The sequence below is a fragment of the Lutra lutra genome, chromosome 10, assembly GCF_902655055.1.
Source record: "Lutra lutra chromosome 10, mLutLut1.2, whole genome shotgun sequence".
In the NCBI taxonomy this organism is placed as follows: domain Eukaryota; kingdom Metazoa; phylum Chordata; class Mammalia; order Carnivora; family Mustelidae; genus Lutra; species Lutra lutra.
The window spans coordinates 20,946,046-20,960,817 of NC_062287.1; the positions used below are offsets into that span (position 1 = coordinate 20,946,046).

The following is a 14,772-nucleotide window of genomic DNA, read 5'->3' on the forward strand; positions in this document are numbered from 1 at the left end:
CTCAGATTTGGGTCAGTTAAGGATATTTCTAATTTGCTGCCTATAAGATTCCTAAAGCAATATTGTTATTTAATAAATATTGAATAATAATAAAAATAGATCTGACCAAAGGCTTATATACACTCTTCCGTTAATGTAAAGCACTCTAAAATGGGAAATCTCTTCCAAGAACACCATTTAGATGAGTGCTTTATTGGAAATAAACTCCTCTTTCGGGAACCAAAGCAGAGCTGCCTGGAAAGGAACATTGACTTCAATGTGCTGAGCACTTTATTTCTAAGTGGGAAATAATTATCCCCCCAACTTTAACACAAAACCCAGCCCATTAATTGTTACAGTGCTTATGCAGTTCCTAGACCAACTCAAAATGGGGAGGCTTTTTTTTTTTTTAGGTAGAGGAAATTTCTCCAGAATTCACCTAGGTAGGAGCTAAAGCTGCGTAGCCACAAATGCCAAACAAGAAGCTAAAATAACAAAAGGATAGGTGGGGTCTGGAAAACAGAAAGGAACCCAGGAACCCAGCTGTAATCTCCGCTCTTACTAGGGATCTGTTCCTAGAAGAGAGAGCTAAATCAAAGGATTGCCAGAGGAAGACAGGAGAGCCGCTCTGTTCATTAACTGCTGACACATAAAGAAAATGGAAGAAGCAAAGAGTCTGAAAGGCGTCCATGGATGTCTGGTCATGACAGGGCACTCATGCATTTGTCTGTCCTTGATTCTGTGACGGGTTCAGGCTCCAGGCCCCTCGGCCTGGTGCTCTCTGAGGCCGGCTTCTTCACATCAGCTGGACCAAGGACAAGAGGACTTAGGGTGCCCGCCTTAAGAGTAATTTCTATTTTATTCCCACACCTTCTCACTTCCATTCAGCAAATTTAGGGAATACTTAGTCTTTGCTTCCTGAAAGCCATTTATAAAATGCAAGCAAACGACAAGCCCCCTTCAGAAATTTTACGGCTGACTTTCTCCTTCTCTCACAGAAAACTTCTCGCTAACCTTGGATCACTGAATTGCATTTCTCTTACAGTTCACAAGAAGAGCTGTCAGGCCCTCTTCTCTTTTCATCTGGTGCCCTTCAATCTCTTGACCCTTACCTGTTTATATCCCACCTTTTTGCCTCAGATCTGAAAGAGTTCCTTTGGCCGAAAAGTGCTTTCTGGCACCACAGGCTCCTGGTGGAGCTTTTTCGGAACTACTCTGTGAAAACCTTGTATGGTTCCTGCTCAAAAAGTTGCCCAGAAATATTCATTGACCAAAAAGTTGAAAAAAGAATCCAGAGACCCAAGATGATTCCCTCCTAAGTAATAAATGACTAAAGCCAACATTTAACTAATTCAGTCAAATGTCAAGCACTCACTATCTTTTTTTTTTTTTAATTAAACAAAGTCACAACTGTCCATTAAGACTCCTTTTGGAAGGCTCAGCATTTTGGGTATTCTGTGAAATATGAGAAAATACCCATCATACAAAAGCCTCAACTGTCACCTCTATGTTTGCAAGAATAAGTCTTTGAGACCCTCATTTAAGTGTCTTGACTCTTTTTTTTCCATTTTATTTTATTTCTTTTCAGCGTTCCAGTATTCATTGTTTATGCACCACACCCAGTGCTCCTTGCAATACATGTCCTCCTTAATACCCACCACCAGGCTCACCCAAACCCCCAGCACCCCTCCCCTCCAAAACCCTCAGTTTGTTTCTCAGAGTCCACAGTCTCTCATGGTTTGTCTCCCCCTCCGATTTCCCCCAACTCCCTTCATGAGACTGCACTCCGAGGCTTAGCAAGAACTGAAGCCAGTCAACACCGGGCCGATCTCTGGCTATAATCAAACGTGAGTCCCGCCCAACCCAAGGGTCAGGAATTATGTTCCTATTTACTGCAGGTGGGTAAACTGAGGCCTACAGAGAAATGAATTCCCTTACCAAAGACACTCCAAGTCATCAACCCAGGCAACCATGAGACCATACATTTGTCTTTTGCTTTAAATGGACACGACACGTATGTACTCAGACTTTTTCTTGATCCAAAGAACAAAAAGTCCCAAGAACCAAGAGAAACATTCATACCTGATCTGCTGTGAGTAGAGGCTCCTCATTGATACCAGAATCATGTTCACTCTTCTCATTGAACTCTTCCTCTTCTTTCTCATGGATCTGAAGGGGGGTGGGGCGTGGAATTCTGATTGATCATCAGCAGAACTAGGGTTCTCTTTACTGTCTGGTCTCTAGAACAGACGACACGGACTGAGAGGCCCATCCGGCCATCCGCTGTGTGAGGAGGGAATCTGAAGAGATGCCCAGAGTTTCATCCAATTCCAAACATACCCCTTCTGCCTCCCCGAGTCCAGCAAGAGCATCTGACTCAAAGGAAGGAGCACTGTTCCTTAGCCCACAGATGGGTCGTCCCTGCATGAACAAGGTGAGTGATACCTCAACCAATTCCTGCATCGAAGCCTCTCTTACTTAGACAAGGAGTTTCAATCTGGGGGGCTGTTTCCAGAGTGCACTGGTTGAGGCATTTTAAGGGGTGGGTTGTTCCAGTCCAAAGAGTCAAGCTTTGACTGGACTGGACACAAGGCCACCCTGTGACGGGAATCTAGGTGTGAGGTCACAGCTGCTGAAGGGGGTGCTGAAGCTACGTGAGACGTGCCAGGGAACAACCCAACCATGTGAACTGAGGCCCGGACAAAACAACAACAACAATATCGAAACAGGTGTCCCGTTCCTCAGAGATCCCACAGTGCCAAGTAAGATTCTGGAAGTTCACAACCACTGAGCGTCTGGATGTCGCAATCCAACAAGATATTCACAGCACATCTGGCTTTCCTAACCATATCCCAAATGGCCACTGCCCGGCATTTATGTTCAAATCCTGCACAAAATCAACCCCTAAGCCACCCAACAATTTGTCTATGTCCAGAAGTCCAATCTGAAAGTCATTTAGGGGCTGGCGAGGGCTGCCTCCAGGAAATCTTTCTGCAAAGACACCTCTCATCCAGGAATCAATTGGACTTGCTCGTGGTTAGCTGGCTTGCTGATGGGCCGCTTTCCTGGGATTACGCTTCTGCTCTTCCAACAGAAGACACCCAGTTCCCTCCCGACCAACCATGTCAGAGATAAGCCATCCTCAGAAACTTCTCCCCTAGCCTTTGAGCTCCACCTTGCCAGACATGCCTAACAAAACACATCACCTTCTACCTAGGTTTGCTTAAAACCAGGACTCTGTCATTAAAAAAATTAATCAAGTGCATCTTAAATGCCATCTGTGCTCCACCTGGGTAAGGGGTAGGGCAGGGAGGTAATGGGATCATCCGAGGGGCTTGTATGCCAGATGGTGACATCTATTTCTGCTGGCGAACCCACATGCTCCTCTCTCTGCCAGGTGTACCACCTGTGGTAGTCGCCTGGCTTCCGCACTCCCCACTCTGCCAACCGAAGCCCCTGGAACCTCGGTTTGTTCATGACTACACGGCTAGGGCAAACTTTCTCGGGGCCAGAAAGGCCTGCGTTGGAAGTCACCCTGGGAGAAACAGAGTTCCTCATTTTCTGTTAGGATTCTTTTTTATAAGCGAGTGTTAGTCTATAACCAGAAATTTTTTTGGGGGGGGGGGGGTGCCGGACAATAAGTGTATTCTAAAGATGGACGGTCTTTCTGAGACAGGGCCAGTTTCCACTGTTAGTAGAGCATCGTTGAGCTAAACCATCCCCCTTCAGGAGGTCTTCCCTCTGAGTTCCTGGCGGAAGGCGGAGAGGAAGCTTCTAGGGATAGACCCATCTTGTCGTTTTTAAATATTATTGAACCTGAACGGAGGTGCATGGATCCCTCTTAGAGCTGTCTCTCCTCTCCCCATCTCTGGCACAAAGCCTACAGGTCTGACTTGTCAGGCTTGGGTGAAAAAAAGACCCGAAAATGACCTATAATCACTGATAAGTTTCCCTGAGTTCTAGGATTGTGGGAGCTGCACCTACCCCACGCTTCCTCAGACCTCAGAAGTGTGCCACTAAGAAGTAAAATAGAAAGAGAAGCAAACACAAAGTACTTAAAGGAAGCCCTGGCTCCTTCCCTCTCCCCAGTGTGGACAATTCCCTGCCTCTGCTTTCACCACACCCAACCTGTATCTGGCCTCTCCTCCTCCCTCTCTAGGTCTCCGGTTCTCGGTTCTCGTCCCTTGGCACTTCTCTAGGGCTCCTCCCACATTTCCTCCCAGATCTCGCAGACTCTGTTCCTCCCTGACCCCTCTGTCACTTCTCAATGAGCCCTCTCCTCTTACAAATGCCGCTGAGAGGATCCCGACCTGCCAACCTGCCCTTCCTTATCGTGACAGTATCTTGTGCAGAGAGTATAAAGCTGGATGGGGATTAACAGAGGAAAAGAGAAAGAATTTTGAAAGATGATGGCATTTATATATATGGATAGGATTATGTGATTTACACACACACACACTTAGGCAGGCGGAAGAGTGTATGTATACTCTTATTCTTTTTTTTTTTATTAAAAAATTTTTTGTTAAGATGTTACTTATTCGACAGAGAGAGCACAAGCAGGCAGAGCAACAGGCAGAGGGAGAGGGGGAAACAGGCTCCCCACTGGGCAGGGAACCCGATGCGGGGCTCGATCCCAGGACCCTGGGATCATGACCTGAGCTGAAGGCAGATGCTTAACCCACTGAGCCACCCAGGCGCCCCTACTCTTATTCTTAATATATGACAGAGACCTAGAAATCGCCACGGGGAGTTCCTTTAGCCTCTCAGGTGACAATGAGAAGGCTAAAGCCACAAACAGCCCGCAGGCCAGGTCATCTGGGGCTGAATTTCTCTGTAGACTGAAACTCAAGTTGGTTCCACACTGTAGAAGTGAACTATGGCTCTTCCAAGAATTATCATTCTTCCAAGAGACTTCTTTCCAGAACGGAGGAGAGAAGACCTAGAGGCAGAAAAGTTCTGGCCATCTTCCTCCCCGGCAAGCTGTTTCTTCCTTCTGCTTTCCCTAAAGGGTGTGCCCTTAGGGCTGTGATGTGGTAGCTTAAAGCTTGGCAGTAAATGAGGGAATCTTCCCTGGGCCCTAACTGCCACTAAATCTTGCCGCACAAAGTGTGTGAGGACTAAAATGACGCTGAGTCCTTGTGTTCAATAGCGACTGTTAGCCGTGGGCTCTCACCAGAGCAATCCAGAAGATTCTATTCACAAGAAAGGGAGTCTCCACTGCCTTGTATTTCCCTCCCCTTATCACAGTTGTTCCACATAGGTGGTTCCTTCTTGACCAAAATTAAGTAAACAAAGATCCATTTTCACCTTCACTCAACAAGTCAAAAAAAAAAAAAAAGTCCACGGCAGGCACCCAGCCCAAGGAAAGGACAACTACATCCCTTCATGCTTGTGAACAACTGGGAAACATCTGTGTGATGTTAAGTCAGTGTCTCTGAATCCCCACAGTGAGACGCACCAGAGCATAGCAAACAGCATGTAGACAACAGACGTTTCTGGAAAGAATTAATGAACAAATAATGGAAGCGAGAAGAATGGTTGCACGATCACCTCCTATAGTCAGTCCAACTCCACACACAACTTAGCTGCTCAGTTACCTGGAAAACAGAAGGCCTGGACTCACTGTCCGGACTTTACTTCCTCTTGTCCAAGACAACCGCCACCTGCTCTTAATCACAGTTACAGGGATAAAAGAGACTATCTTTTATATAAGCCAAGGACAGAATATTGATAAACTGAAAAATCCAGTAAGTGTGGAGAGCTGTAAATAATAATAATATTACATAACTCGAGCATATTATTTTGACCTAAAAATATAAGAATACACTTGTTTTTCCCCAAGCTCTTAATGTAAGGTCAATGCCTTTTTCTCCATGATGGGTCTCTGAATAGAGGTTCCACATTGTCTTTCTTCTATTATCCACATCAGTACACCATTTTTTAAGTGGGCCCTCATTCCCATTTTTTTTTAAAGATTTTATTTATTTATCTGAGAGAAAGCAAGAACAAGAAAGAGAGAGACAGGGTGCCTGGGTGTCTCAGTAGGTTAAGCCTCTGCCTTCGGCTCGGGTCATGATCCCAGGGGCCTGGGATCGAGCCCCACATCGGGCTCTCTGCTCAGCAGGGAGCCTGCTTCTCCTCATCTCTCTCTGTCTCTCTGCCTACTTGTGATCTCTCTCTCTGTCAAATAAATAAATAAAATCTTTAAAAAAACAAAAAAGAAAGAAAGAGAGAGACAGAGGGAGAGCATGCAGGGAGAGGGAGAAGCAGACAAATGGAGGCAAATGCTTAACCCACTGAAGCCACCCAGGTGCCCTCCATTTTTTTAATAACAGAAGGAAGACCCGTAGGGGATTGAGCACATAAGTTTATCTCCTCTTCCTTCTGAAACCCTACTGAAGTTAGAGCAAAAGGACAAAAGAGAATATCCTACAGGGACAAAACAAACTGAGGAAAGACAACAGTGAACGAGATGCCAGAGGGCAGATAGGCTAGAGGGTTAAGCCCTGTGGGAGAAAGCTTCCCAAAGTATGTGCTTTCACTCCAAAAATGCTCAAAGGCTCAGGAATTGGAGACTGGGTGGGGGGCACTGGGAGGTGGGGTTACAAGAGGAAGGATCTGCCAGGATTCTTCATAGGAGCAGTAAGACCCCAAGTCTCTTCTCCTCTCCCATGAAGAAAGGCAACTACCATCCCCCCACCACCAACGAAAGAAGAGGAGCTTTCACTTAGGAAAGGTTGAACTAAGGGGACCTGTACACAAGAGACACCAAGGTCACCTGAAAGCTGGGGTGAGGGATCGTGCCCAAAACAGAGGGATTAAGTGGAAGTCTACATACTCACCAGAGACCCTCAGCCTCTTGCCCTGATTAGGCTCCAAGAACGCTAGCAGCCAGGCTTATCCTCCTCAAGCAAAACACTGGAGGACTCCACTTAGTGGTCACTACGTTTCTGTTACGCTGCGCAAGAAAAAAGACGTACATGCCAATATCCGGGGTCTCCAAACAAAATGACCAGGTCCTTACTGATCACTACAGTGGGGGCCAGTAGGAGACAAGCCCTTCCCCCACAGGAAGAACTCTGAGTTTAGCCTCACTTTTAAATATGCCCAAAGAGGGGCGCCTGGGTGGCTCAGTGGGTTAAAGCCTCTGCCTTCGTTGGGGTCATGATCCCAGGGTCCTGGGATTGAGCCCCACATCGAGCCCCACATCGGGCTCTCTGCTCAGCAGGGAGCCTGCTTCCTCCTCTCTCCTGTCTGCCTCTCTGCCTACTTGTAATCTGTCTGTCAAATAAATAAATAAAATCCTAAAAAAAAATATATGCCCAAGGATTATCAAATATTTTCAGACAATCCCCAACATGAAAAACAGGGACTAAAGCAAATACATAGGAAAGGTAAATCAAAAGTAATACAGAGGGCAGAAGCAACTTCTTCCTGTCATTAGGAAGAGGGATACCAAGAAACACTGCCTCCTTGAAACATGGCCTGTTTAGTAGAATTAATTCTAAAAAACAACAAGATAGAGCTCTTAGAAATTAAAATCATGGTAGCAAAATTTATATTTTCAGTAGAAGAGTTGAAGTTAAGGCCAAGAAAATCATCTAGAGAGTAAAAGAAAATAAGTAGATAGAGAGTGGGAGGGGAGAAAAAGCAAAAGATCAGTTTAAGTCCAACACTTGAATAAAAGGAATTCCAAAACACAAAAACAGACGAGATGGCCTCTTTCAGCCACAAAAGAGTAGCTAGTACTGGACTTACCCTGCCACACGCAAATATAAATCTGGACAAAATCTAAGAGCCTATTGTTTTGAGACACTGGGCACAGACAATGCAAGGCTGTGATCACTGAAAGAAGGGAAAACATGAAATAAATGAAAGCTGAGAATCTGTCACCTGTGAACTAACATTACAAGATTATATAGTAATCTATATAGAAATATAAAGTTTCTATATAGAAATACAAAGTTTTTTGACCTGAAAAGAAATGATTAAAAATCTGATTTACAGGAAGCAATAAATAACACCAGAAATGGTAAATAGAAAAAAAATTGTTTTTCCTTCTCCTAATCTCTTTAAAAGACAATTAACTGTCTAAAGCAAAAATCGTAACTTGTGTTGTGGGGTATGTAATGTGGATTGAAGCAAAATATATGACAAGAATCGCACAGAGGATGACAGGAGTATACTTAAACTGTTGAGAGTGTTTCACATTTTTTGTGAAGTAGCATAATATGAATCCTAAATAGACTATGATAACTTAATAATGCAGGGTGTAACCCTTGGAGCAGTCAGTAAAAAAACAAAAACAAAACAAACAAGAAACAAGCACACAAAGAGGTATAGCTAAAATCCAATGGAAGAGGGAGTGCCGGGGCGGTTCAGTCTGTTAAGCGTCCCCTTCAGCTCAGGTCATGATCCCAGAGTGCTGGGATCGAGCCCCGCAACGGGCTCCCTGCTCTGTGGGAAGCCTGTTTCTCCCTCTCCCTCTGCCTGCTGCTCCCCCTGCTTGTGTTTGTTCTCTCTCTGTCAAATAAATAAATAAAATCTTTAAGAACTAAAAATAAATTTTAAATAAATAAATAAATAAATATTAAAAAATAAAATCCAATGGAAGAAAGACAATGGAATACCAAAAAATTTGATTAACCCAAAAGAAGGAACAACAACAATAAAAAACCCAGATAGGACAAATAGAAATGCAAGATCATACCACTAAACACAAATTATTAAAGTTATTTTAAATGCTAATGAACAACATACTATGCAAATGAACTAAACTCAATAGACCAAAAAGCATAGATCATCATTGTCAGACTAAACACAAAAGACTCAACTGTATGCAATCTATAAAAGGCATACTTTATTTTTTAAAAAAGATTTTATTTATTTATTTGACAGAGAGAGAGAGATCACAAATAGGCAGAGAGGCAGGCAGAGAGGGGGGAGGAAGCAGGCTCCCCGAAGAGCAGAGAGCCCGATGCGGGGCTCGATCCCAGGACCCTGAGATCATGACCTGAGCCGAAGGCAGAGGTTTAACCCACTGAGCCACCCAGGCACCCCTAAAAGGCATACTTTAAACATGAAGACACAGGTGAAAATAAAAGGACTGATAGAAACATGATACAATCTAGTAATTACACTACCAGGTATTTACCCAAAGAAAATGAAAACATTAATTCAAAAAAAAAAAAAATACACCCCTACATTGATGTCAGCATTATTTACAATAGCCGAGCTATAAAAGCAGCCCAAGTGTCCTTTGATCGATGATGAATGGATAAAGAAGACGTGACATATACATCTATACATAACGGAATTGTACTCAACCACTAAAAAGAATGAGATTTTTGCCATTTGTGACAACATGGATGGACAACGTGGAGGGTATCATGCTAAGTGAAATAAGCTAGACAGAGAAAGGCAAATGTTACGATTTCACCTATATGTGTAATCTAAAAGACAAAACAAGCAAAAACAGAAATACTCATAAATACAGAGAACAAACTGGTGATTTCCAGAGGAAAGGGCGGTGGGGAGAGGCACAGGCAAAATAGCTTAAGAGGGGTAAGAGGTACAAACTTCCAGTTATAAGATAAATAAATCAAGGGGCACCTGGCTATTTCAGTTGGTAGAACATGTGACTCTTGATCTCAGGGTCGTGAGTTCAAGCCCCATGTTGGGTGTAGAGCTTACTTAAAATCAATCAATCAATCAACAATGGAGATGAAAGTATAGCAAAGAGAATATAGTCGATAATACTGTAATAACATTGTATGGCAACAGATGGTAACTACATTTATCATAGTTAAGCATTGTGTAACGTATAGAATTGTCAACTCATTATGTTGTGCACCTGAAAAAAGAACTAATTTAACCTTGTATACCAATTATATCTCAAATAAAACGTAAAACAAAAAATGGCATTAAGAGGTGGGGCCTTGGGGACTTGCTTACGTCATAAGGGTAGAGCCTTTATGAATGGGATTGGTACCTTATAAAAGAGTCCACAGAGCTCCTGAGATCCCTTGTACCCTGTTAAGAACACAGAAATTGGCAGTCTGCAAGCCAGAAGAAGGCCTTTACCGGAATCTAATCATGTTGGCACCTTGATCTTGCATTCCAGCCTCCTTAACTGAGAAATAAATTTCTGTTGTTTGTAAGTCACCCTGTCTGTGGCAATTTGTTATGGGAGCCTGGGTGGACTAAGACAATTATTGCTAAAGTTTAAAATATAGGGGAGCCTGGGTGTCTCAGTGGTTTAAAGACTCTGCCTTCCGCTCAGGTCATGATCTCAGAGTCCTGGGATCGAGCCCCGCATCATCCAGCTCTCTGCTCAGCAAGAAGACGGCTTCCCCCTCTCTCTGCCTGCCTCTCCACCAGCTTGTGATCTCCCTCTGTCAAATAAGTAAATAAAATATTTTAATAAATAAATAAATAAAATCTGATCTAGGGCACCTGAGTGGCTCAGTGGGTTAAGCCTCTGTCTTCGGCTCAGGTCATGATCTCAGGGTCCTGGGATCGAGTTCCGAGTCGGGCTCTCTGCTCAACAGGGAGCCTGCTTCCTCCTCTCTCTCCGCCTGCTTCTCTGTCTACTTATGATCTCTCTCTGTCAAATAAATAAATAAAATCTTAAAAAAAAAAATCTGATCTAAGCTCCCACCTAAAGTGGCTTAGTAAAACCCTAGTAAGTATAAGGAAGGAAATAATAAAGTTAAGGAAAGAAAACAACAAACTAGAAAATGAACAAACAACAGAGGTAAAAGAGAAAACAAGAGTAATTTTGTGGAGAGATTAATAAAAGTGATAACTGACCCCCCCAAAAAAAGTGATAAACCCATAGCTAGACTGAAGAGAGAAGAGGGGAAGGAGAGGGAGAGGAGAAAGAAAACACAAATTAGCAGATCAGAAATAAAAAGGAGAACATCACCGTACTATAGTAAGATCTATAGATCTTACTTACATTAAAATTTAAAAAGTGTATCATAAACAACTTTGTGGTCAATACTTCAATTACTCAGATTAAATGAAAAAATTCCCTGAAAAACACTATTTACCAAAATCAACTGGAGGAAGAAATAGAAAACAGAACACCTCTATATTTATTAAAGAAATTGAATGTGTCATCGAAAACCTTCCACAGAGACTACCTCTGGTCCAGATGGTTTCACTGGTGTAGTCTACCAAACATGTAAGGGAGAAATAATACCAATCTAAGACAAACTCTCAGAAACTAGAGAAAGGAAAATTCCCAATTCAAGTCATGACATTACAAGAAAATTACAGAAAAAAATTCCTAGTGAACAGAGAAGCGAAAAGCTTTAATAAAATACTAGCAAATCAAATCCCACATATATAAAATGGGTACTATATCATGACTAATTGGGGTTTATCTTAAGAATGAAAGGTTGGGGGGCGCCTGGGTGGCTCAGTGCGTTAAAGCCTCTGCCTTCGGCTCAGGTCCAGGGTCCTTGGATCAAGTCCCGTTTCGAGCTCTCTGCTCAGTGGGGAGCCTGCTTGCCCCCTCTCTGCCTCCCTCTCTGCCTACTTGTGTTCTGTCAAATAAATAAATAAAATCTTTTAAAAAAAAAAGAAGAATGAAAGGTTGGCTTAATATTTGAAAATCAGTTTGTGTAATTCACCACATTAAGATAATAAATTGATCTACATATATAAATCGATATATGGATTTAACAGTCATAGTTGAATTTCCAGCAACTTAGAGAAATTAATTAGCTGATTCCAAAATTTATATGGAAATGCAAAGGACCAAAAATAGCCAAAACAACTTCAAAAAAAAAAAAAAAAAGAACAAAGCTGAAAGACATACAGTTGACCCTTGAACAATACAGGGTTTAGAAGTCTGGATGCCCTGCACTGTCAAAAATTCACATATAACTTCTGACTCCCCAAAACTTAACTACTGGTTAAGCTGACAGAAGCCTTACTGATAATATAGACAGTTGATTAACGCATATTTGGTATTTTATATGTATTCTATACTGTATTTTTACAATAAAGTAAGCTTGAGAGAAGAAAATGTTAAGAAGAAAATCATAAGGAAGAAAAAAATACATTTACAGTACACTATTGTTTTTCCCCCAAAAAATTTCACAAGTAAGTGGGCTCCCACACGGTTCAAACCTGTGTTGTTCAAGGGTCAGAAGCTGTACTATTTTATGCTGAGACTTATTACAAAGCTATAGTAATGAAGATAGCATGGTATTGGCATAGAGATAGATGCCCATTGATGAAAAAGAATAAAGAATTCAGAAATAGATCCACATATATATGGTTGATTGATAAAGGTGACAAGACAATTTAACAGGGAAAGAATAATATTTCCAATTAGTAGTAACAGAACAATTGGATAGCCATCCACACACACACACACACACTCATACGAACTTGACCCTTACCTCACACCATATACAGAAACTAACCTGAAATGAATCATAAGCCACAGACGAGCTAAAACTATGCAACTTCTAGAAGACTTACAAGAAAAATCCCAATGACTACTTAAATACTGCACATTAAGCACAAACTATTAAAAAAATCAACAAATAGAGCTTCATCACATTTAAAAAACATTTGACCTCCAAAATAGGTTAAGAAAGTTAAAAGGCAGTCCATAGACAAAAAGATGTGCATAAAATAGGGAACCTGGGTGGCTCAGTGGGTTAAGCCGCTGCCTTCAGCTCAGGGCTCTCTGCTCAGCAAGGAGCCTGCTTCCCACCCCCCACGCTCTCTGCCTGCCTCTCTGCTTACTTGTGATCTCTCTCTGTCAAATAATTAAATCTTTAAAAAAAAAAAGATGTGCATAAAACATATCGGACAAAGGACTGTGTCTAGAGTGCGTGTGTTAAATTAATTAAACAAGGAGGCCATTAGACTGAGGTGGTTTTAATGCCTTAGCAGATTTCCAAGCTAGTCAAAACCTAAGCCTTTAATGCTTCAAGGGTAAGAATTCAAATCAAAGAGCAACCAATCTCAAACAGCCAACTATGCTTTCCCAAATAATAGAGCCATTTAAGCTAGAGCAAACTGAATACTTTCCTTCCTTTGCTTCCAGCTTTTCTATAGTTCCCGTTGGTGGAGAACTCCTAACCGCTTTGGGCTTGTGCTGTCCTATTTGATCTTTCTTACATTAATTCTTAAAAATTTAGTATGCCTTGGGGTGCCTGGGTGGCTCAGTTGTTAAGCGTCTGCCTTCCGCTCAGGTCACGGTCCCGGGGTCCTGGGATGGAGCCCCACATCGGGCTCCCTGCTTAGTGGGGAAACTGCTTCTCCCTCTGCCTTCTGCTCCCCCTACTTGTGCTCATTCTCTCTGTGTCAAATAAACAAATAAAATCTTAAAAAAAAATTAAAAACTTAGTATGTCTCATTTTACCTTTTAATATAAGGAATAATAACAACTTAACAAGATCACCCACAACCCATTAAGAAAGTGGGCAAAGGACCTGGACACACGCTTCACTGAAGAAGACAGATTATAAATAAGGACATGAAAGGATGCTCAGTAGTGCAAATTTAACCCAAATAAGGTACTCTATGTGCCTACTCCAATGTCCAGTTGTAAAAGGCTGTCTATCACAAGGGTTGGCAAGGATGTGGACTAACCGGAGCTCTCAAACTGGAAAAGAGTTTGACAGATTCTTGAAAAGCGAAACATAAATTTACCCTATGACCCTAACATTCCACTCATAGGTTTCCTATCCCAGAGAAACAGAGACATACGTCTACAAGCAGACTTAGGCAAGAATATTCACAATCGCTGTATTTACAATATTCCAAAAACAACCCAAATGTCCATCAACAGGTGAATGAGTAAACCAATTATTTTATATCTCTATAATGGAACAGCCCTCGGCAATAAAAAGGGATGAACCGTTGATTTAAACAACAAAATAGATGAATACTGAAATGATTATACTGAGTTTTTAAAAGCCAGACCCCACCCCCAGAAAAAAAAAAAGAGTATCTGCTGCATGATTCCATTTATACAAAATTCTAGAAAACACAAACTAATTTTTTTTTTTTTTAGACTTTATTTGTTTGACAGAGAGACAGTGAGAGAGGGAACACAAGCTAGGGGAGTGGGAAAGGGAGAAGCAGGCCTCCCGCGAAGCAGAGAGCCCAATGTGGGGCTTGATCCCAGGACCCCGGGATCATGACCTGAGCCGAAGGTGGATCCTTAACTGACTGAGCCACCCAGGCACCCCGAAAACACAAACTAATTTATAGTGACAGAAATGGGTTGCCTGGAGATTGGGGGGTGAAGGGGAATAGTTAATGGATATTCTTGATATCTTGATTGTGGTGATGATTTCACAAATGTATACATATGTCAAAACTTATCAAACTGAATACTTGAATATATGCCATTTATTGTATTCCAATCATCCTTCAGTAAAGCTATGAGAAAAAAAGAAAACCACACAATGAAAGAAAAGAAAAGAATGATATACCGTGACCAAGTTGGGTTTATCTCAAGATGCAAGGCTGACTTAATATTTGAGAACCAATTCATGTCATTGATCACATTTACATAATAAAGGAGAGAACTACGTACTTAATCATCGCCATAGAGGCAGAAAACAGAAATAATTCATCTTCAGAGAAATAACACAAGAAAACATACCACAATTTAGTCGTGAGCTTCCAGGGTGAAAGGGCGCACTATGTATAATGCAGACTGAATGGGTGGCAGGGGAGACCTCACTGTAAGGCACATTAATGGAAAATTTCAAATGAGAAAGCAAAAAGATGGGCGCCTGGGTGGCTCAGTGTGTT

General features: G+C 42.1%; 1 protein-coding gene across 3 annotated transcripts in view; it reads right to left on the minus strand.

Moving 5' to 3' along the window:
- The window catches only part of FEZ1 (fasciculation and elongation protein zeta 1), a 45,496-nt gene that overhangs the window by 12,147 nt on the left and 18,577 nt on the right, over positions 1–14,772 (minus strand). For 2 of the 3 annotated variants that reach the window (XM_047693449.1, XM_047693450.1), the window contains exon 4: positions 2,062–2,148. The exons of the other annotated variant lie outside the window; for it this stretch is intronic. In XM_047693449.1, coding sequence (XP_047549405.1) covers positions 2,062–2,148 — 87 coding nt within the window. The remainder of the gene's footprint in view (positions 1–2,061; positions 2,149–14,772) is intronic. 3 annotated transcript variants of the gene reach the window in all.